Source organism: Thalassophryne amazonica, chromosome 4 (genome assembly GCF_902500255.1).
Source record: "Thalassophryne amazonica chromosome 4, fThaAma1.1, whole genome shotgun sequence".
In the NCBI taxonomy this organism is placed as follows: domain Eukaryota; kingdom Metazoa; phylum Chordata; class Actinopteri; order Batrachoidiformes; family Batrachoididae; genus Thalassophryne; species Thalassophryne amazonica.
The window spans coordinates 107,202,810-107,223,916 of record NC_047106.1 but is presented as its reverse complement, the minus strand read 5'-3'; the positions used below and the strand labels follow the sequence as shown (position 1 = coordinate 107,223,916).

The window sequence follows — 21,107 nt, the reverse complement described above, 5'->3', positions numbered from 1 at the left end:
TTCCTTGAGCAGCCTGGTAGGAATGGGGTCTAATAGACATGTTGATGGTTTGGATGAAGTAACTAATGAAAATAACTCAGACAGAACAATCGGAGAGAAAGAGTCTAACCAAATACCGGCATCACTGAAAGCAGCCAAAGATAACGATACGTCTTTGGGATGGTTATGAGTAATTTTTTCTCTAATAGTTAAAATTTTGTTAGCAAAGAAAGTCATGAAGTCATTACTAGTTAAAGTTAATGGAATACTCAGCTCAATAGAGCTCTGACTCTTTGTCAGCCTGGCTACAGTGCTGAAAAGAAACCTGGGGTTGTTCTTATTTTCTTCAATTAGTGATGAGTAGAAAGATGTCCTAGCTTTACGGAGGGCTTTTTTATAGAGCAACAGACTCTTTTTCCAGGCTAAGTGAAGATCTTCTAAATTAGTGAGACGCCATTTCCTCTCCAACTTACGGGTTATCTGCTTTAAGCTACGAGTTTGTGAGTTATACCACGGAGTCAGGCACTTCTGATTTAAAGCTCTCTTTTTCAGAGGAGCTACAGCATCCAAAGTTGTCTTCAATGAGGATGTAAAACTATTGACGAGATACTCTATCTCACTTACAGAGTTTAGGTAGTTACTCTGCACTGTGTTGGTATATGGCATTAGAGAACATAAAGAAGGAATCATATCCTTAAACCTAGTTACAGCGCTTTCTGAAAGACTTCTAGTGTAATGGAACTTATTCCCCACTGCTGGGTAGTCCATCAGAGTAAATGTAAATGTTATTAAGAAATGATCAGACAGAAGGGAGTTTTCAGGGAATACTGTTAAGTCTTCTATTTCCATACCATAAGTCAGAACAAGATCTAAGATATGATTAAAGTGGTGGGTGGACTCATTTACATTTTGAGCAAAGCCAATAGAGTCTAATAATAGATTAAATGCAGTGTTGAGGCTGTCATTCTCAGCATCTGTGTGGATGTTAAAATCGCCCACTATAATTATCTTATCTGAGCTAAGCACTAAGTCAGACAAAAGGTTTGAAAATTCACAGAGAAACTCACAGTAACGACCAGGTGGACGATAGATAATAACAAATAAAACTGGTTTTTGGGACTTCCAATTTGGATGGACAAGACTAAGAGTCAAGCTTTCAAATGAATTAAAGCTCTGTCTGGGTTTTTGATTAATTAATAAGCTGGAATGGAAGATTGCTGCTAATCCTCCGCCTCGGCCCGTGCTACGAGCATTCTGACAGTTAGTGTGACTCGGGGGTGTTGACTCATTTAAACTAACATATTCATCCTGCTGTAACCAGGTTTCTGTAAGGCAGAATAAATCAATATGTTGATCAATTATTATATCATTTACCAACAGGGACTTAGAAGAGAGAGACCTAATGCTTAATAGACCACATTTAACTGTTTTAGTCTGTGGTGCAGTTGAAGGTGCCATATTATTTTTTCTTTTTGAATTTTTATGCTTAAATAGATTTTTGCTGGTTATTGGTGGTCTGGGAGCAGGCACCGTCTCTACGGGGATGGGGTAATGAGGGGATGGCAGGGGGAGAGAAGCTGCCTTATGCTTGAGGTCACGCAGGTAATCACTGAACCAAAGTGACTGTGATTTGGGGGAGCGCGGTTTTAACATAGGTGGTGCAATCATGTCGAGTGTAGTTTTGAGCACTGAGTTTAAACTATCCACAAGCCTGTCTACTGATTGGGTATTTGCCAAATGTGAAATGATATCAAAACTATAACCAGAGGCACAGTATGGTCTTGCCTGCTGCCTAGCTTTCTCAGTCTCTATTGTAATAGAGTTTTATAAAAAAAAAAAAAACATTTTTAAACAACAGAAGCCATAACTGGGCCATAATTGAATAATATACTTTCAGTGATAATGAAAACTGTATTCCATAAAGTATTAAAGTTATGTCAGTTTTTTGTCAAAAATCTTTGACATTTTTACCCCCAAAATACACATGGGTATAGGATAATAACAATGCATCATCTAGTAATCATGAAGACAAACGATGCTGCCACGTATGGAATCTCTATGTCCATACTTAATGAAACTGTAGTACCTGGAAAAAACTTTGATGTTGGGCCCTACAGCATCATGGATTTACAAGAAAACAAAATGTCTAATTGTATCTGACAGGACGCCTTGCAGATTTAAAATATCGGGGAAAAACACCACAAACCTTCAAAATACCACAAACCTTCAATCATTCAACAAGTGTATTTTGTCAGGTAATGATTTCGGTATTAGAGATGTGTGAAACACTATAGTGACTGAAATGGTAATCAAAATCTAATGTCTTTCTCCTAAAAAAACAAAACAAACTAAAATATCTTGACTGAAACAAGGCTAAAATGCACTGAGTTCTCTTTTGACGAAAATTAACAGACTTTTAGTCGACTAAAGCCTGACTAATAAAAATGGTATGGCCTAGTTCAAAAATAATGAAGCCTAACTTCTGATTTGCATTTGTCATGAACAACCCATTATTTTATTTAGCACTATCCAGATGTATCTGTGAGTTGCCTATAGTCTCTTTGACAGGTACTGAAAATTTCATGGAAAAATTCCGCACGATTCCAGAGATATGCAAGAAATTTACCCCAAAAATAGCACTTTTTTCCATCAATTTTGTGTGACATTGATATTTAGCATTATCATTTAAAGTTGAAGGTTAAAAAAATAACCATGTATTTTGCCAGTTTGTTTGCTTGTGCTTCATACTAACACACAGTAACACATTTTTGTAAAGGTAGAAAAGTCATTTCCTAGAAAAAACATCAAGTTTCTAAAGCAAGGTGAAACTGTCGCAAGCTTAACGCTGAGAATTAGTCCTTGATTTATTTGTGTCAAAACCTTAGCTATATCTCCTACTCTGCTTCAATAGAATAATTATATTACTTGTTCAATAATACCAGGAACTAATGGACAGAATTTCTTTATTTCAGGCTTCTGCAGACTAAAGAAGATACCTCCAACTGTTGTTGCAAGCGTTACGCTCTAGCTCATTACAGTATATATGCGCTGATAATTTCTAGCAATGACTGAACCAAGCCCAATAGAAATATTGAAACTCTGATATATAACCATACCTAAAACTATAACATTTCACAAAAAAGACCACTTTTAAATTTTGAGATGGTTATGTCTAGGGATGGGTATCGAGAACCGGTTCCTTTCGGGTATCGTTAAGAAATGATTCGATCCACCGACATTAATAAGCTTTGCGCTTAACGATTCTGTTATCGGTCCTTCAGAGTGGCCGTTGTTTTGGCGGGTGTTTGTCAGGAAATGATCATTTCTCTACACTGATTACAGACCCTGCAGCGGGTCCTTAATCAACTTTTCTGCAGCGCGGCTTTGCTTTGAACCTTGAACCAATCGAAGCGTGGTTCGCAGATTGAAGCAATGCTTCGGTCGATTGCTTCGTTTATTTCTTTCTTTCGCTTAATTTTCCCCCGCTAAAACCCTAAAGAGCATACGTCTGTGAGTATTATTTACCTTTTCTATGTTAAACCGACCTGTCATGGTCTTCTGAAACAGTTGACAGATGTATTTTATAACTTAAAAACGGGAGCGATGCTAACGCGTTAGCATGTCTATGGCATTTTCAATGTTAAAAGTTAGCATTTAGCAATTGCAGCCGTCATCACGTTCGGGTGCATTTGTTTTCAAATTGTAATATTCCTTAAATTTATTTTTGCTTATATATTAATAATCTAATGATTACTATATACAATTTTAGAGAAAGAGACAAAAAGAACCTGAATAGAAACAACAGAAAACATATCAACTAACAAATAAATACATAGAGAAATAAATGTTTCCTGTGAACACCTAGTGACCTTCACACCTTCATTTCATCCCTGTCTTATTTAAGTTTGACAGTTTGTTTCGGTCAAACCATATTTTCAGTTTGTTAATTTCTTCAGTGATTTCCTCCAGAGCTATCTGCCAAGCTAGAAAACTGCTGCATCCTACAACCACTGGCAAAAATTACGGAATCACCGGCCTCGGAGGATGTTCATTCAGTTGTTTAATTTTGTAGAAAAAAAGCAGATCACAGACATGACACAAAACTAAAGTCATTTCAAATGGCAACTTTCTGGCTTTAAGAAACACTATAAGAAATCAAGAAAAAAAGATTGTGGCAGTCAGTAACGGTTACTTTTTTAGACCAAGCAGAGGAAAAAAATATGGAATCACTCAATTCTGAGGAAAAAATTATGGAATCACCCTGTAAATTTTCATCCCCAAAACTAACACCTGCATCATATCAGATCTGCTCGTTAGTCTGCATCTAAAAAGGAGTGATCACACCTTGGAGAGCTGTTGCACCAAGTGGACTGACATGAATCATGGCTCCAACACGAGAGATGTCAATTGAAACAAAGGAGAGGATTATCAAACTGTTAAAAGAGAGTAAATCATCACGCAATGTTGCAAAAGCTGTTGGTTGTTCACAGTCAGCTGTGTCTAAACTCTGGACCAAATACAAACAACATGGGAAGGTTGTTAAAGGCAAACATACTGGTAGACCAAGGAAGACATCAAAGCGTCAAGACAGAAAACTTAAAGCAATATGTCTCAAAAATTGAAAAATGTACAACAAATGAGGAACGAATGGGAGGAAACTGGAGTCAACGTCTGTGATCGAACTGTAAGAAACCGCCTAAAGGAAATGGGATTTACATACAGAAAAACTAAACGAAAGCCATCATTAACACCTAAACAGAAAAAAAACAAGGTTACAATGGGCTAAGGAAAAGCAATCGTGGACTGTGGATGACTGGATGAAAGTCATATTCAGTGATGAATCTCGAATCTGCATTGGGCAAGGTGATGATGCTGGAACTTTTGTTTGGTGCCGTTCCAATGAGATTTATAAAGATGACTGCCTGAAGAGAACATGTAAATTTCCACTGTCATTGATGATATGGGGCTGCATGTCAGGTAAAGGCACTGGGGAGATGGCTGTCATTACATCATCAATAAATGCACAAGTTTATGTTGATATTTTGGACAATTCAATCAACTTTTTTCTTGTATAGCGCCAAATCACAACAAACAGTTGCCCCAAGGCGCTCCACATTGCAAGGCAAGGCCATACAATAATTATGAAACACAGTCTACGTCTAAAGCAACATAACCAAGGGATGGTCCAGGGTCACCCGATCCAGCCCTAACTATAAGCCTTAGCGAAAAGGAAAGTTTTAAGCCTAATCTTAAAAGTAGAGAGGGTATCTGTCTCCCTGATCTGAATTGGGAGCTGGTTCCACAGGAGAGGAGCCTGAAAGCTGAAGGCTCTGCCTCCCATTCTACTCTTACAAACCCTAGGAACTACAAGTAAGCCCGCAGTCTGAGAGCGAAGCGCTCTAATGGGGTAATATGGTACTATGAGGTCCCTAAGATAAGATGGGACCTGATTATTCAAAACCTTATAAGTAAGAAGAAGAATTTTAAATTCTATTCTAGCATTAACAGGAAGCCAATGAAGGGAGGCCAACACGGGTGAGATATGCTCTCTCCTGCTAGTCCCCGTCAGTACTCTAGCTGCAGCATTCTGAACCAACTGAAGGCTTTTTAGGGAACTTTTAGGACAACCTGATAATAATGAATTACAATAGTCCAGCCTAGAGGAAACAAATGCATGAATTAGTTTTTCAGCATCACTCTGAGACAAAACCTTTCTGATTTTAGAGATATTGCGTAAATGCAAAAAGGCAGTCCTACATATTTGTTTAATATGCGCTTTGAATGACATATCCTGATCAAAAATAACTCCAAGATTTCTCACAGTATTACCAGAGATCAGGGAAATGCCATCCAGAGTAACGATCTGGTTAGACACCATGCTTCTAAGATTTGTGGGGCCAAGTACAATAACTTCAGTTTTATCTGAGTTTAAAAGCAGGAAATTAGAGGTCATCCATGTCTTTATGTCTGTAAGACAATCCTGCAGTTTAGCTAGTTGGTGAGTATCCTCTGGCTTCATGGATAGATAAAGCTGGGTATCATCTGCGTAACAATGAAAATTTAAGCAATACCGTCTAATAATACTGCCCAAGGGAAGCATGTATAAAGTGAATAAAATTGGTCCTAGCACAGAACCTTGTGGAACTCCACAATTAACTTTAGTCTGTGAAGAAGATTCCCCATTTACATGAACAAACTGTAATCTATTAGACAAATATGATTCAAACCACCGCAGCGCAATGCCTTTAATACCTATGACATGCTCTAATCTCTGTAATAAAATTTTATGGTCAACAGTATCAAAAGCAGCACTGAGGTCCAACAGAACAAGCACAGAGATAAGTCCACTGTCCGAAGCCATAAGAAGATCATTTGTAACCTTCACTAATGCTGTTTCTGTACTATGATGAATTCTAAAACCTGACTGAAACTCTTCAAATAGACCATTCCTCTGCAGGTGATCAGTTAGCTGTTTTACAACTACCCTCTCAAGAATCTTTGAGAGAAAAGGAAGGTTGGAGATTGGCCTATAATTAGCTAAGATAGCTGGGTCAAGTGATGGCTTTTTAAGTAATGGTTTAATTACTGCCACCTTAAAGGCCTGTGGTACATAACCAACTAACAAAGATAGATTGATCAATTGAAAGGATGTTTGGGGATGATGAAATAATTTTTCAAGATGATAATGCATCTTGCCATAGAGCAAAAACTGCAAAAACATTCCTTGCAAAAAGACACATAGGGTCAATGTCATGGCATAGGGTCAATGTCAATGAGCAGATCTGATTTGATGCAGGTGTTAATTTGGGGGATGAAAATTTACAGGGTGATTCCATAATTTTTTCCTCAGAATTGAGTGATTCCATATTTTTTTTCCTCTGCTTGGTCTAAAAAAGTAACCGTTACTGACTGCCACAATCTTTTTTTCTTGATTTCTTATAGTGTTTCTTAAAGCCAGAAAGTTGCCATTTGAAATGACTTTAGTTTTGTGTCATGTCTGTGATCTGCTTTTTTTCTACAAAATTAAACAACTGAATGAACATCCTCTGAGGCCGGTGATTCCATAATTTTTGCCAGGGGTTGTAGTAAGAGCAGAATACTACTGGAATGAATTTGAATAAGGAAAGTTGTAATTTTTTTCAGCACTCACTCCAGTTTATTGTCTGGAATAGTTCCAGATTGCATTTCAGAGCTTCTAGAATTCAAACATTTTCATGAAGGTGGTGTTGGGGGGTAATTTTGGGTTTCAGCTTTTTTTGTTTTTCACCACTTTCATCCCTGAATATGAGTTGTGATTCACTTTTGTGCGGATTAAAGTTACTAACTGGAACTCCTGTCTTGTTGCGAGAAAGAAACAAGAATCATCCTCCGTTCTGTTCACACAGCTCCAAACGTTGCGCGGCTCTCTGACAAGATAGAACGATAGAATTCAGTCTGAATTAATAACTTCAAAGCGAAACACAGTTTTGTTTATTTTTATTTATGTACAGAGATCAAGGATACAGTGACTAATTTCATATTTATTTACTTTAAGACTCAAGGAAATACATAGAAAACCTGTAAAGCCTACTTTTAGTACAAAATTCACGAGGTATCGATAAGGGAATCGATAAGGAATCAGATCGATAAGCAGAATCGATAATGGCATCGATATCGATAAAACCTTATCAATACCCATCCCTAGTTATGTCACACTTTGGCTTCATTATTTTTGAACTAGGCCATATGTGAATGACTAAATATGAAAAAGAAAAGAAAAAAAAAACTAATATGGACATTTGACAAGACAAAGACTAAATTAAACAAGAGTGCTCTGAGAGCACAATATCCCCCACTGGCAAATGCTGCTTTGGTACAAGTGCTTGCTGCATTCTGATAACATTTCAAGGTATGTGAAAGTTAATTTTAGAATGCAGACACCAACTCATGAAACTGGCAGTGTCTAGGTTTGTTAATCTAGGGCCATGATTCTACCAAAATGTGTCCATCTTGTGTACAATATTTCCATATGTGTATTACCAACCTCTAACAAGGAACTGTACCAAGTGCCACAAATTTCTGACTAAAGATGTGAGAAGAGTTGATTTCAGAATGCAGGCACCCACTCATGAAACTGACGGAGTCTAGGTTTGTTAATCAAGGGCCATAACTCTGGTAAAAAGGAGCCCAACTCAAACAATGCGATAATATGCGTATTACCAACCTATGACAAGAATAACAAAGTGTGAGAGGAGTTGATTTCAGAACACTTATACCCTTTTTGGGATGGACGGATGGATCAACAAACAGACAGATGGAAATCGCCATGACATAACCCCTCTTCAGGCCTTCGGCCAGCGGGGGATAACAACAGGTGACAACATTACCAGTAACAGTGACAGTGGTTCTGTCCTGACGCAGCAGCTGAGTTTGTCTGAACACAGCCAAAAGTTTGGTTTGTTTAAGCATGTTGTCTTACCTTTCCAGATGTCATCCTTGAAAGTGTCGTACATATTTTTTAAGGGTGAATCCATACCATGTAATCTGAGCAATTCCTAGGGTTTTTCATAAGGCACACCTGCAAAAGGAAACACTGTTTATCAAGAAAGAAAACTGAATCAAAGACAACTTCACAGTAGAGTGGCAACAATTACTTGATTAATCTATTACTAACTGACTGTAAAATATAAATCGACAAAAATTTTGATTATGATTAATAAGTTCAAACCATTTTATTTATACACTGCCAAATAACAACATAAGTCAACCCAACATGCTTTCCAAGAGTACGGTCTAATGTTACCCACCTGATGAACAAGCACAATAACAACAATGGAAAGGGAAAACACTCTAAAGTTGGCCTTACAGTGTGAGTGTTTTGACCCTTTTATGTCGATTTTTAACTCGTGCGAGAATTTTTTTGGATAGCGCCAAGTTTCAGCTTAATTGCGCATCCTGCATCGTGTAGTATACATGGAGTAACGAGCTACGTGTAACCTCTCACGACCACCTCCTGATCAGCAATCGTATGGTTGGATGAAAATCAAACCTGTTTGATATTCTGCTCAGCTGTCGTGAGGGTATCATGCTGTTGAAGCAGCCTCTCGCACTGTGCATGTGCAAACTCCAAAGCGGAATTGGAGAGAGCATAAACAGTGATCATCTCTTTGGGAGATTGTTTTTGTTTTGTTTTTTATTAAAACTTTGATGTCTCCCATTGAGAGCTTTTGTAAAAATAAGAAATGTAAATACAGTTTGAAAAAAAGAAAAAAAAGCTTCTGTTTACATTTTGCTTCTGGAAACACAAGTCTGACGTATTGTTTTTGAACGTACAATGTGAGTAGTCAGATCGCATCAGAGCATCGCACCGTATAGTGTGAGAACATAAATCGTGCCCTCTGAACCTTTACATCCTGTGGTTTTGTCACACAGTTTGAGCTAGAGCTGAGTACAACGATTGAAAATATCGTACAGTGTCTGCCCAGCTTAAGGGATAACTGATTTTAGATACTACCCCCCCCCCCCCCCCAAAAAAAACACCAAAAAAAAAAAAAAAAAAAATTATCTGATTTCAGCTTAATAAATGAGAATACATTCTTATTTGACTAGTTTCTTTCCTTCTATTCCGCAGAACATCCTGAGGGACAGCAACATAAGTTTATGAACCAACTTTAATCAGCACAAAGGTTATTCAAGATTGACATCTTTAAATGGCTTAGAGGGGGGTTAATGAAGAAACTGCAGGAAGCACATCGCTGTTTCTGGGACTGTGACCTGCTGCTTCGCTTCACAGCTTCTCAGAAACAGTGGAGCCGCAATAAAAGTAGAGAAATGATCATTTTGCCAATAGACACCCTCAAAAACAACGGCTGCTCCGGCATAATGTGAACGTAAGAACAGACAAGGGAATCGTTAAGTAAAAAGGTACTGATGTCAGTGGATCGAACCATTCCTTATCGATTCTTAACAGGAACTGGTAAATGGGCTGCATTTATATTGCGCTTTTCCATCTGCATCAGACGCTCAAAGCCAGGGGTCTTCAACTCCAGTCCTCAAAGGCTGGTGTCCTGCAACTTTTAGATGTGTCTCTGCTTCAACACACCTGAGTCGATTAATGAGGTCATTAGCAGCACTCTGGAGAACTTGACTGCATACTGAGGAGTTATTTCAGCCATTTGAGGAAATCCGTTCCACAGTTTGCAGTCAGCTAGCAGGCGAGCATTAAGCAGCACTGTCTGTGGCAGTGCTTCATCACAACATGTCTGCTGAAACAAAGAAAAATTGCAACATGCAATGTTTGCAAAGCCAACAGATATCCAAGTTCAGGTATCGGGATAGGATGTGAAAAAATGTGGATAGTCAAGAACTAGAGTGAGAAGTATCATCAAGAAATTCAAAGAGAGCCACAGTGTACAGAGCAAGTGAAAGAGTTCAAAGACTCTGGAAAGAAAACTAGTGAGAGATCTGAAAAGCTCCCAGAACAACTGCCAAGGCACCAGTGAATGACTTAGCCAGGTCGGAAATAGTAGTCTCAAAGAAGACAATCACTAGAGCCCTTGAAAGGAATGGACTGCAAGGTTGCAGACCAAGAAAAACTTCATTTCTGCAGAAGAAACACCTTCAAGCCACACTGAAGTATACTAAGGACAACCTGGAGAAAGATTATGCATACGGGAAGCGTGTCCTTTGGTTCGATAAGATTAAACTAGAGCTCTAGGCCATAGAGATCATGCTTATATTTGGAGAAAAAGGGAGAGGTGTAAAACCCAAAGAACACCATCCCCACAGTGAAACATGGTGGTGTGAGTATTATACTGTCAGGATGCTTCAGTGCATTTGGAACTGTGAATCTCCTCAAGGTGGAAAGAATCATGAAGAAAGAAGATTCTGTGAAGATTTTGAAAGAAAACCTCAAGCAGTCAGCAGCAAAACTGGGTCTGGGTCATTGCTTTGTCTCCCAACACGACAATGACCCAAAACAGAAGAACTACCTCCAGAAGACCAAAGTGAATGTTATTGACTGGTCTGCACAAAGCCCTGACTTGAATCCCTGAGAAAATCTGTGGGGTGAACCGAAGATCAAGGTCCATGGCAGAAAACCACGAATCTGGGGGAGCTTGAGAGATTCACCAAAGAAGGATGGTCTGAGATTCCTCAGGAGACATGTCTGAGACTTGATGAAAACTACAACAAAAGGCTGCAGACTGTAAACTGTTATCCAGCAAAAAGGACTAGGGTTGGGTATCGTGAATCGGTTCTTTTCGGGTATCGTTAAATGATTTGATCCATGAACATCAACAGCCCTTTTGCTTAACGATTCCCTTATCAGTCCTCCAGAGTGGCGGTTCTTTTTGGGGGTGTTTGTCAGGAAAATGATCATTTCTTTACATTGATTACAGACCCTGCAGCAGGTCTGTAATCAATCATTTCTGCAGCGTGGCTTTGCTTTGAACCTTGAACCAATGAAGCAGTGCTTCGATCTGCTGTTTCATTGGTTCCTTGTTTTATTTTGCTTTATCTTAATTTTTCCCCACTAAAACTCTAAACAGCATATGTCTGCGAGTAATATTTACCCTTTTTATGTTAAACCGACCTGTTATGGTCTTCTGAAACAGTCGATAAATAACTTAAAACAGTACTGATGCTAACACGTTAGCAAGTCTATGGCGTTTTCAATGTTAGAGTTAGCATTAAGCTGTTCGCATCTCAGCACGTTTGTGTGCATTTGTTTTCTGTATAATAATTAATGGCTCAGCATTTGTTGTTGTAAAAGAGTCAAATGTATTAAAAATTGTATTTTTTTTAATTTATTTATATATTAATAATAATAATAATAATAATAATAATAATAATAATAGCAACAACAACAGCAATAATAGTATAATAATAAATAATAATGCTACAATGCAATTTTAGAGAAAGAGACAAAAAAACTGATAAAACAAAACAAAAAAAAAACAACAGAAAAGATAAAGCCAACTAACAATGAACATAAATAAATAAATATAGAAATAAATAACAGTTTCCTGTGAACACCTAGTGATTCTTACACCTCCACTTCATCCCTATTTTAATTAAGTTTAATGACAATTTGTTTTGGTCAAACCATATTTTCAATTTGTTAATTTCTTCAGTGATTTCCTCCATAACTATCTGCCAAGTTAGAAAACTTGCTGGCTTCTAGTAAGAGCAGAATACTACTGGAATGAATTTGAATAAGGAAAGTTGGGGGGGGGGGGGTTTCTCACCAAAATGGATGCTGCACTCACTGCAGTTTGTCTGGAACAGTCCCAGATTGCATTTCAGAGCTTCTAGAATTCAAACATTTTCGTGTGGGTGGTGTTGGGAGGGTAATTTGGGGTTTCAGTTTTTTTTTGTTTTTCACCACTTTCATCCCTGAATATGTCAATTTTGTGCAGATTAAAGTCACTAACTGGGACTCCTGTCTTGTTGCAAAAAAGAAAGGAGAATCGTCCTCCATTCTTTTCACACAGCTCCAAACGCTGCACGGCTCTCTGCCGAGTCAAGTTAGAATGACAGAGTCCAGTTGGAATTAATAACTTCAAAGCAAAAATGTCACCTCTTTCCAAATGTTGCAACACAAACTGCAATCAATCAAAAGGGTTTTTTTTTTCTCCCAAAATTTGACGTCCTGTGCTGACGTGCAGCAGCCGGCTGAGCTCAGCTCAGGGGTACGGAGTGACATTCATGCAAAAATGTCTCAAAGGAAATGGTTTTGACAAAAACTACAGATTTTATTTATGTCCAGAGATCAAGCATCCAGTGACCAATTTAAAATGTTGTTGAAAACCTGTAAAGCCTACTTTTAGTACACAGAAAATTCACAAGAGGTATCGATAAGGAACTTGATCGATAAGCGGAAGTGATAATGGCATCGATAGATAAAATCTTATCAATACACATCCCTAAAAAGTACACACAATTGACTATTACCATCAGGGAGTTTAATCATTTTGATCTCAGTACTTTTTGGTTTTTGTGAACTAATTTTGTTTCTCTGTGCAAAGTACAAGAATGTAAACATCCATAGTAAAACTAGGATGTTTAACTAGGACAAATTCCTTGCTATCAAAAAAAAAAAGAAGCACTTGGGAAAATTTTGAAGATAATGTGAAATTCCATCCAGGAGCTTGAAAATTTGTCCTTGTTTGTACATTTCATGTTTCCCATGTAGACCTGTCGTGGTCATTACTATACTGACTTGAGCTGGGAGCACAGTCCCAAAGATTACATTAGTAACACACTATGCCATCATGCTTTAAAAAAAACCTGTAGGGCACGTAAAGTCCCCCTGTTCAGGCCAGCACATGTCCAGGGCCATTTGAAGTTCACCAATGACCATCTGGATGATCCAGAGGAGGCATGGGAGAAGGTCATGTGGTCAGACAAGACCAAAATAGAGCTTTTTGGTATCGACTGCACTCTCCATGTTTGGAGGATGAAACAACCCCAAGAACACCAGCCCAAGCATGAAGGTGGAAATATCATTTTTGGGCACGTGTTTCTGCAAAGGGGACAGGACAGTATTGACGGGAGAATGGATGGGGTCGTGTATCACAAGACTTTGGCAAACTACCTCCTTCCCTCAGTAAGAGCACTGAAGATGGGTCATGGCTGGGTCTTCCAGCATGACAATGACCCGAAACACACAGCCAGGGCAACTAAGGAGGGACTCGGTAAAAAGCATTTCAAGGTCCTGGAGTGGCCAAGCCAGTCTCCAGACCTGAACTCAATAGAAAATCTTTGGAGGGAGCTGAAACTCAAAACCTGAAAGAGCTAGAGAACATCTGTGTGGAGAAGTGGACCAAAATCCCTGTTGTAGTGTGTGCAAACTTGGTCAAGAACTACAGGAAATGTCTGACCTCTCTAACTGCAAACAAAGGTTTCTGTACCAAATATTAAGGTCTGTTGTTCTGTTGTATCAAATACTTATTTCATGCATAAAATGCAAATTAAATATTTAACAATCATACAATGTGATTTTCTGATTTATTTATTTTAGATTCTGTCTCTCATAGTTGAAGTGTTCCTACAATAAAAAGTACAGACCTCTCCATTCTTTGTAGGTGGGAAAACTTGCAAAATCAACAGTGGATCAAATACTATTTACCTCACTGTACATTCAATGGATGTGATTCCACTTCTTGCATTTTGGCATTGGAAAGAAGTCATATTTCCATAATCTAATGATCCAATCTTCCAGTTGTGTGCAAGTGCATTTACCTCTGCCAAGAACAACCAAACTGACATAGCAACCTCAGACTGCGTAGGAATGGCAGTTGTATTTGGTGGACAGAATACGCGTTCTCTCGCAGCCTTATGTTATGATGTATTTGTGAAGAAAGTTCCTGTGGTAAATCCTTTGAGACCCCAGAATGTCTCCCGTCAACTAAATCTTTCACCAAATTCCACTGTCTCAGGGTCTCCTATAATGGTATGGATGGGAATGGAAAGGGACACTGCCCCATTGGATTAGGGTTGGAGACTTGAAAAGACAGTTTTTTTTTATTGCAGATGCAGAAAGCATGGCCGTTTTGCACTTCTGCACGTGGATCTTGCCAACTTACATCTTGTGACAATAAAATTCAAACAAGTTCATGAAGATCTAGATGACAACCACAAGGAAAGAATTTTAGCATAGACACAATGAAACCGAGCCAAAGACACCTAATGAACTTTTTCACTAAAATGAAATCTAGGCTGCTGCAGATCACAATGCTTCTAGTATTAGCTTCTAGTATGTGAGTACTACACAACTTCTTTTTTCTATCTTTGTGAATTGTAAAAACATCATAAGGTTATTTGACCTATTTGTAGCCAGGTTTATAAAGGTATTACACAGTTATAAAACATTTTTCATATGTACCTCATCTTAAATGCACAAATATTGCCTTATGTGAGTTGCATCAATTCTGAGTCCCAGGATTGGCTACCTTACCAGCTATACTAAAATAAGAAACGGATAAAATGGAGCAAAATGTGAATTGATAATTATAAATTGGCGTAAAATGTAACAAAATGGAGCAGACTGACCCAGACCGACGCCAAATATAAGTAAATTAAGTACTTTTGATTATTTTTTTGGTGTGGTTTTGTTCGTAGCATTTTATAAATGCACTCCATACATGTACTTGGGGGGCTGCCATCTGGTGTTCAAGAGATGAAACTTCAGCCAGCGACTCAACAACGACCCCATTTATATGTACATAAAACATGTATACCATTAATCAGATTGATTTTGTTCTTTTATATTTGCACATTTCACCATTCTAAAGAGCTCATTTCTTGGAGGGAGAGAGAGAGAGAGCACACTGTCGTTTCTCTATAAACTATGTTTTTTTTCAAGACCTGGTCTTTATGAAATGTACCGTAAATTTAGGCCCCATTTCACTCCGTTTCATTACATTTTACCCCCATTTCGGAATTATCAGTCCCCATTTTGCTCCATTTTAACCCCATTTCACTCCATTTGGTCCATTTTGCATTTTAGTATGGCCCCTACCTTACCTTGATATGATGGGTTTTGAAGTGTTTTATCTCACTTTACAACAATTGCTTGATCCTAAAAACCATGGTGTAGACACAAAGATTACAGTTCCACCTCAAATTTTAAGGAAGATATTGCTATTTTTGCAGCTTTTCAGGCCAGGTGATGGCCATAATGAAAGTGACCTAGATTTAAAATCTGACTTTGCATGGTCAGATTTTATTACAGTCACTTGCCCAGTTCCGGATCATTGCCAGTTCCGGATCACTGCTGTAGTATTTGTGCCGCAGTTTCTCATAATCAGCACGAATAAGCTAATACTTGGTACCAACGGAAACATAGATGTTTTGTCTACAAACGACCACAAGCTCGACCGGATCCAGCCATCCTTGTGACCAGCAAAGGAATAAAAACATCCCGGTGTCTGCGGTGTACGCATTTTTCTGACTCACTCATTCCTGCAAGTTTTAAAGTAACGATCTCTAAAACGTAGCAAAGGTGAGTTAGCCGTTCTGTGTTTTTGGTTCTAGAGTGGGAAAATACTTACTTACTTGGGTAGAAAATGTCAGTGTGTTATGTCTTGCTGTTTAATTGCTGCGCGCATTTATCTCCAACGCGAAAATTTGCCAGTTGTGGATCACTGAAGCAGCAGTCTCGTGTCAGTACTTGTGAGTCATGTGGACTTTGGGGGTCATCTCAACATCACGAATGGACATGAATGTGGGGGCTTTTACTTTTTAATTCGGGAGAAATCTCACCTCCACACTTCGTTTTTTGCTCGTAAAAACGTATAACGGTGCTTTTCAAAATGAAGTAAATTCTCATTTAATAAGTATAATTTCTATCATTTTGTGTTCAAAACACATTCTCGGGCACAGTGTGTATCATTCTGCATTAGAAGGGCTCCAGCCAGATGCCAGGAATGCCCCCAAAGTGACGCAGAGTGTCGTGATCCGGTGTCCCATCGAGATGAGGTGAACGTCGAGATTAGGTGCGTTGCGCTACTGCGCATGCGTGCGCACATCGCTCTACCCCAGATTTGAAGACGTCACCCGTCGAGATGAGGTGCATCGCGCAACTGCACATGTGGAGATGATGCAACTCGCTTGATGTGCAACTGCGCATGCGCATTTTGTTTTTTTTTTTTGTTTTTTTTCCTCTACCTACCACCGAGAAGTGCGCTTCATCTGCGGAAGTGGAGAACAGCAAGTGGAGCAAACCACGTTTTTAAAAAATATATATAGAAACACACTGCTTCACTTTAAATGCACAAGTCCGTTTCAGACGATCAGCACAGACCCTTTCTCTTAAAAGGCTTTATTTTACTCAGCATGTGGCTTTGTAAACTTGTAGCATCGCCTGCTACATTGATTAGCGCTTACATTAGTTATGGACATGCTCTATGGTCTTCTTCTGGGATTTTTACACATTTACTTGCCCATCAAAATAAGCGAACTTCGTTAAGTAATTTTTTCAGTGCACGCATGTGCAGTTACGCGAGGCACCTCATCTTGACCGCGCACCTCATCTCGACGGCGCATCTCGACAGAACACCGGAACTGGCAAAAGTGATCCGTTTCTGGCAAATGTTTGCGCCACATATAATGTGGCTTCACACTTTAAGTAGAAGTGCTACTCCACCCAGACTTTTTCAGCTAAATAACATCCAAATACCCAAAACAACAATACACAATAAAGGACATTCAGTTGCATTATGGCTCCGTATAGCGGGACTTTAAAAAAGGTGATCCGGTGTCCCGTCGAGATGAGGTGAACTTCGAGATTAGGTGCGTCGCACTACTGCGCATGCGTGCGCACATCGCTCTACCCCAGATTTGAAGACGTCGAGATGAGGTGCGTTGCGCAACTGCACGTGGAGATGATGCAACTCGCTCGATGTGCAACTGCGCATGCGCATTTTGTTTGTTTTTTCCTCTACCCACCACTGAGAAGTGCGCTTCATCTGCGGAAGTGGATTACAGCCAGTGGAGCAAACCACGTTTTTAAAAAATATATATAGAAACACACTGCTTCACTTTAAATGCACAAGTCCGTTTCAGACGATCAGCACAGACCCTTTCTTTTAAAAGGCTTTATTTTACTCAGCATGTGGCTTTGTAAACTTGTAACATCGCCTGCTACATTGATTAGCGCTTACATTAGTTATGGACATGCTCTATGGTCTTCTTCTGGGATTTTTATATTTACTTGCCCATCAAAATAAGGGAACTTCGTCAAGTAATTTTTTCAGTGCACGCATGTGCAGTTACGCGAGGCACCTCATCTTGACGGCGCACCTCCGCGTGCACGCACCTCATCTCGACGGCGCATCTCATCTCGATAGAACACTGGAACTGGGCAACCGTCTGTACTTTTTTTCTGTCAGCCACTACTGAAACCTTTGGCTGTAGTTTCTTTTCTTTTTTTTGGGGGGGGGTTACGGTCAGGTTCTAGATTGACCCGTCTTTTTCTAAAAATGTTGAGTAGTAACAAATGAATCAATGTGCCATGTTTCACACGCCCAACCCAATCACTGTTTAACGCCCCACGATAAATTAATAAAATAGCCATTCGGATCACAATATGTCAATTTTGAGTCCTAAACTTACATTTAAGTCACTCTACTCCTTTTACGAGTAGCCACCATATCTTAACAAGTGTTACTAAAACGGTTTACAAAACTGTCGACAAGATAACTTTGGCAAATTTCTGCTTCACAGCAGTAAACATTTCACAGTCCGAGAATTCAAAGTCAAAAGTAAAAATGCCTCTTTACGCTCGACGTAAACAGCAGCACTTCAAATTATTTTAACTTACCATGACGAGCTATGACCGTGTTTAAGTTCATCACAAATGACAAATCTGCAACATTAACTGCTAGTTAGTTCGAAAGTAAGTTAGTGAGTTAGCTATTAGCACTACTGCTACGAACTAAACAAACCTCGCGCTCACTGGAGCTCGACTTCAAAATAAGAGCCTACTCGGGTAAAGACGATCTTCCTATTGTTTTTAAATTGTTGTGCAATTCTATTGTTGGGCTTTATTTTTAATTTACCAATAGATATAAGCTAAAACATTATATTGTGATGGGTGAGTATTAATAAACACATCGTTTGGATGCGTTTCACTCACTGCCTTGTTTTGCAAGAACATTTTATTCTTTAGATTCAGACCTGTAGACATAACTTCCTGTAACGTGTAGGGTTTAACACCGCCTTAAGTAATTAGCTCTGTATGACGTGACATAAAAAGGCTTTTATGTCACGTCACACATTTTTAATTTATTTATATAATAATAAAAAATAATAATAGTTCAGGTGTCTCTATTTGAAAATTTCTAAAATTATCCCTTTAAACGTACACCAAAACTAAATCTCTAAGACCACGTAAATTAATAAGAAAGTGCAGAAATATGCACACACAAAAAAAAATTTTTTCCTGTGGAATGTATCACTGAAACACCCAACAGCTGGGATCACTCAGTTTCAGCATCTCTGACCTCACTGTTGCCAACTGCATGGGTATAAGCAAAATAATTGCATGCAATTATTACCAGAATTCCCTCAGTCATCACTCGCAGATCTCAGGGTGCATGTGCACTCTTTATTTTCTTGAAAATTTGAGTCTACATCCTTTTGTGAAGCACTTCAAAACAAACAGAAGCCAGTGTTGCTGACCGAATGGTCCCCTCTAAAAATCGGTGTACCCTACCTTCACTGCGCATGCATCATTTTGGAGCATCAGCAGCGCCATTTCTGAGCGTCGGCAGCGATTCACCGATTATCACCTCGTTTCTGCTTAAAACTGCACTCCAGTCATCATCTATCTCAGCGACAGATATCTGAAGCTTTTGTACAACAATAATTTCCACATGCATTCAGCATTTTTTCATAATAAAAGAAAGGGGAAGCAATCAGAGCGTGACAGCAGCACGTCTGAGTCTGACGTGCTGCTGCACCTACATCATTTCGGAGCGTCAGTATCAATTCACAGATTATCGCCTTGTTTCTGCTTAAAACTGACTTAAGAATGATTTAAGAGGTTTTACTTTGTCGATGGTTAATAATCACATTATTCCCTTTGATGGCTTTGGGTGTAGAGAGTCCGACTGAGAGAGTCAGTCCCAGATGCATGCGTAGTGAAGGCAGGGTGGACCAATTTTTAGAGGGGACCGTTCGGTCAGTGACACCACACCAGTGTCAGGAGTTCAGCACCCCCCCTTGCCTTCACTGCGCATGTGTCTTTGGATTGCCAGCAATGATTCACTGATTATCGCCTTGTTTCTGCTTAAAACTGCACTCCAGTCACCATCTATCTCAGCGACAGATATCTGAAGCTTTTGTACAACAATCATTTCCACATAGAAGACAGGGGAGCAATCATAGTGTGACAGGAGCACGTCTGAGACTCACTCTCTGAGTCTGACTCTATACACCTGGGTTAAGCGCGCGTACAAACATGTATTCCATAGTGGGTTGTAATTTATAACTTGCAATTTAAGACAAATTCAGTTTCAAAACCTCTTGATTTTGTCAAAGTAACTGATTTCACACCAATACCCTGCCTTCTGTGCACAAATGACTGGTTTTAGGGAAGTTTGAAAATTTTATTCCAAAACAGGTTTTTGCTACACTTGTGCTTTTTAGTCAATAATGGAGTCTGAACAGGCAGCAGAGGAGTGTGGAGGTCCAAAGATGGAACCTTGGGTTTCACAAATCAACAGAGTGTGACTGGCCAACCCAACTAACTTAAACTAGTTTGCTAGATGACACCATCTACAAGTAACTTCTGATTATCATTTTCGATACCAGTTCTGCAGGACATCCAAGCCTTGCTGTAACCTGTCGGTCTTTGACTCATTGAAATCTTGGCATCATCTGCAAAGATCAAAACCTGACAGTGGACTACTTCCAGCATTTTGGGAACAAAAATAATGAGGGTTCAAGAACTTTCCTTTAAGATGTCACTTAAATCCTGTGACAATTCTGATAGGACACTTTATGGTAAAACCTTTTGTTTTTGTCCTTGTAGAAATTCAGCTTCCAGTCCATTGCTTACTTTGGATTCCATAATTTTCCACCTTAAATATGAACATCCTGAGAGGTCAGGTCAGGTCAAGTCAGGTCAGGGAGCATGAGCTAGTGCTGCATGTTACTAAATCACTGCATTACAGAACCGCCTTTTCTACTGGAAGAAAACCACCAAGACAAACAACCAGTCCATGCATACCCCTGTGAATTAATGATCCATCTGCAGCTGCCAGGTGGAACATGGCTTTCTCCAGCCACTGGGATAGTAGAAACCCATTTTGGAATAAAAACCTGTTTTGTAATTAAATTTTCAAACTTCCCTAAAAACAGTAATTTGTGCACAGAAGGCAGGGTGTTGGTGTAAAATAAGTTAGCAGCCATCACGGAATGAATTTTAATAAATTTGTGCTCCCATGATGAACATTTTGCAGTTTTTGTGACAATATAACAAACCAACAGATTAATGTATATTTCGTGCTGCTGAATCACAACATGCCATGAGACTGGGTTGCAGCCTGGTACATTTTTGTACATGCGCTTAACCCGTTTTGTAATAAAATTTTCAAACTTCCCTAAAAACAGTCATTTGTGCACAGAAGGCAGAGTATTGG

General features: G+C 39.1%; 1 protein-coding gene across 1 annotated transcript in view; it reads right to left on the bottom strand.

Moving 5' to 3' along the window:
• brca2 (BRCA2 DNA repair associated) overlaps positions 1 to 18,428 on the bottom strand; it is a 117,470-nt gene extending 99,042 nt beyond the window's left edge. Inside the window, 2 exon segments of the mRNA XM_034168830.1 lie at positions 8,438 to 8,536; positions 18,284 to 18,428. Coding sequence (XP_034024721.1) covers positions 8,438 to 8,492 — 55 coding nt within the window. The 5' untranslated portion in view covers positions 8,493 to 8,536; positions 18,284 to 18,428.
• Between the last annotated feature and the right edge of the window lie 2,679 nt (positions 18,429 to 21,107).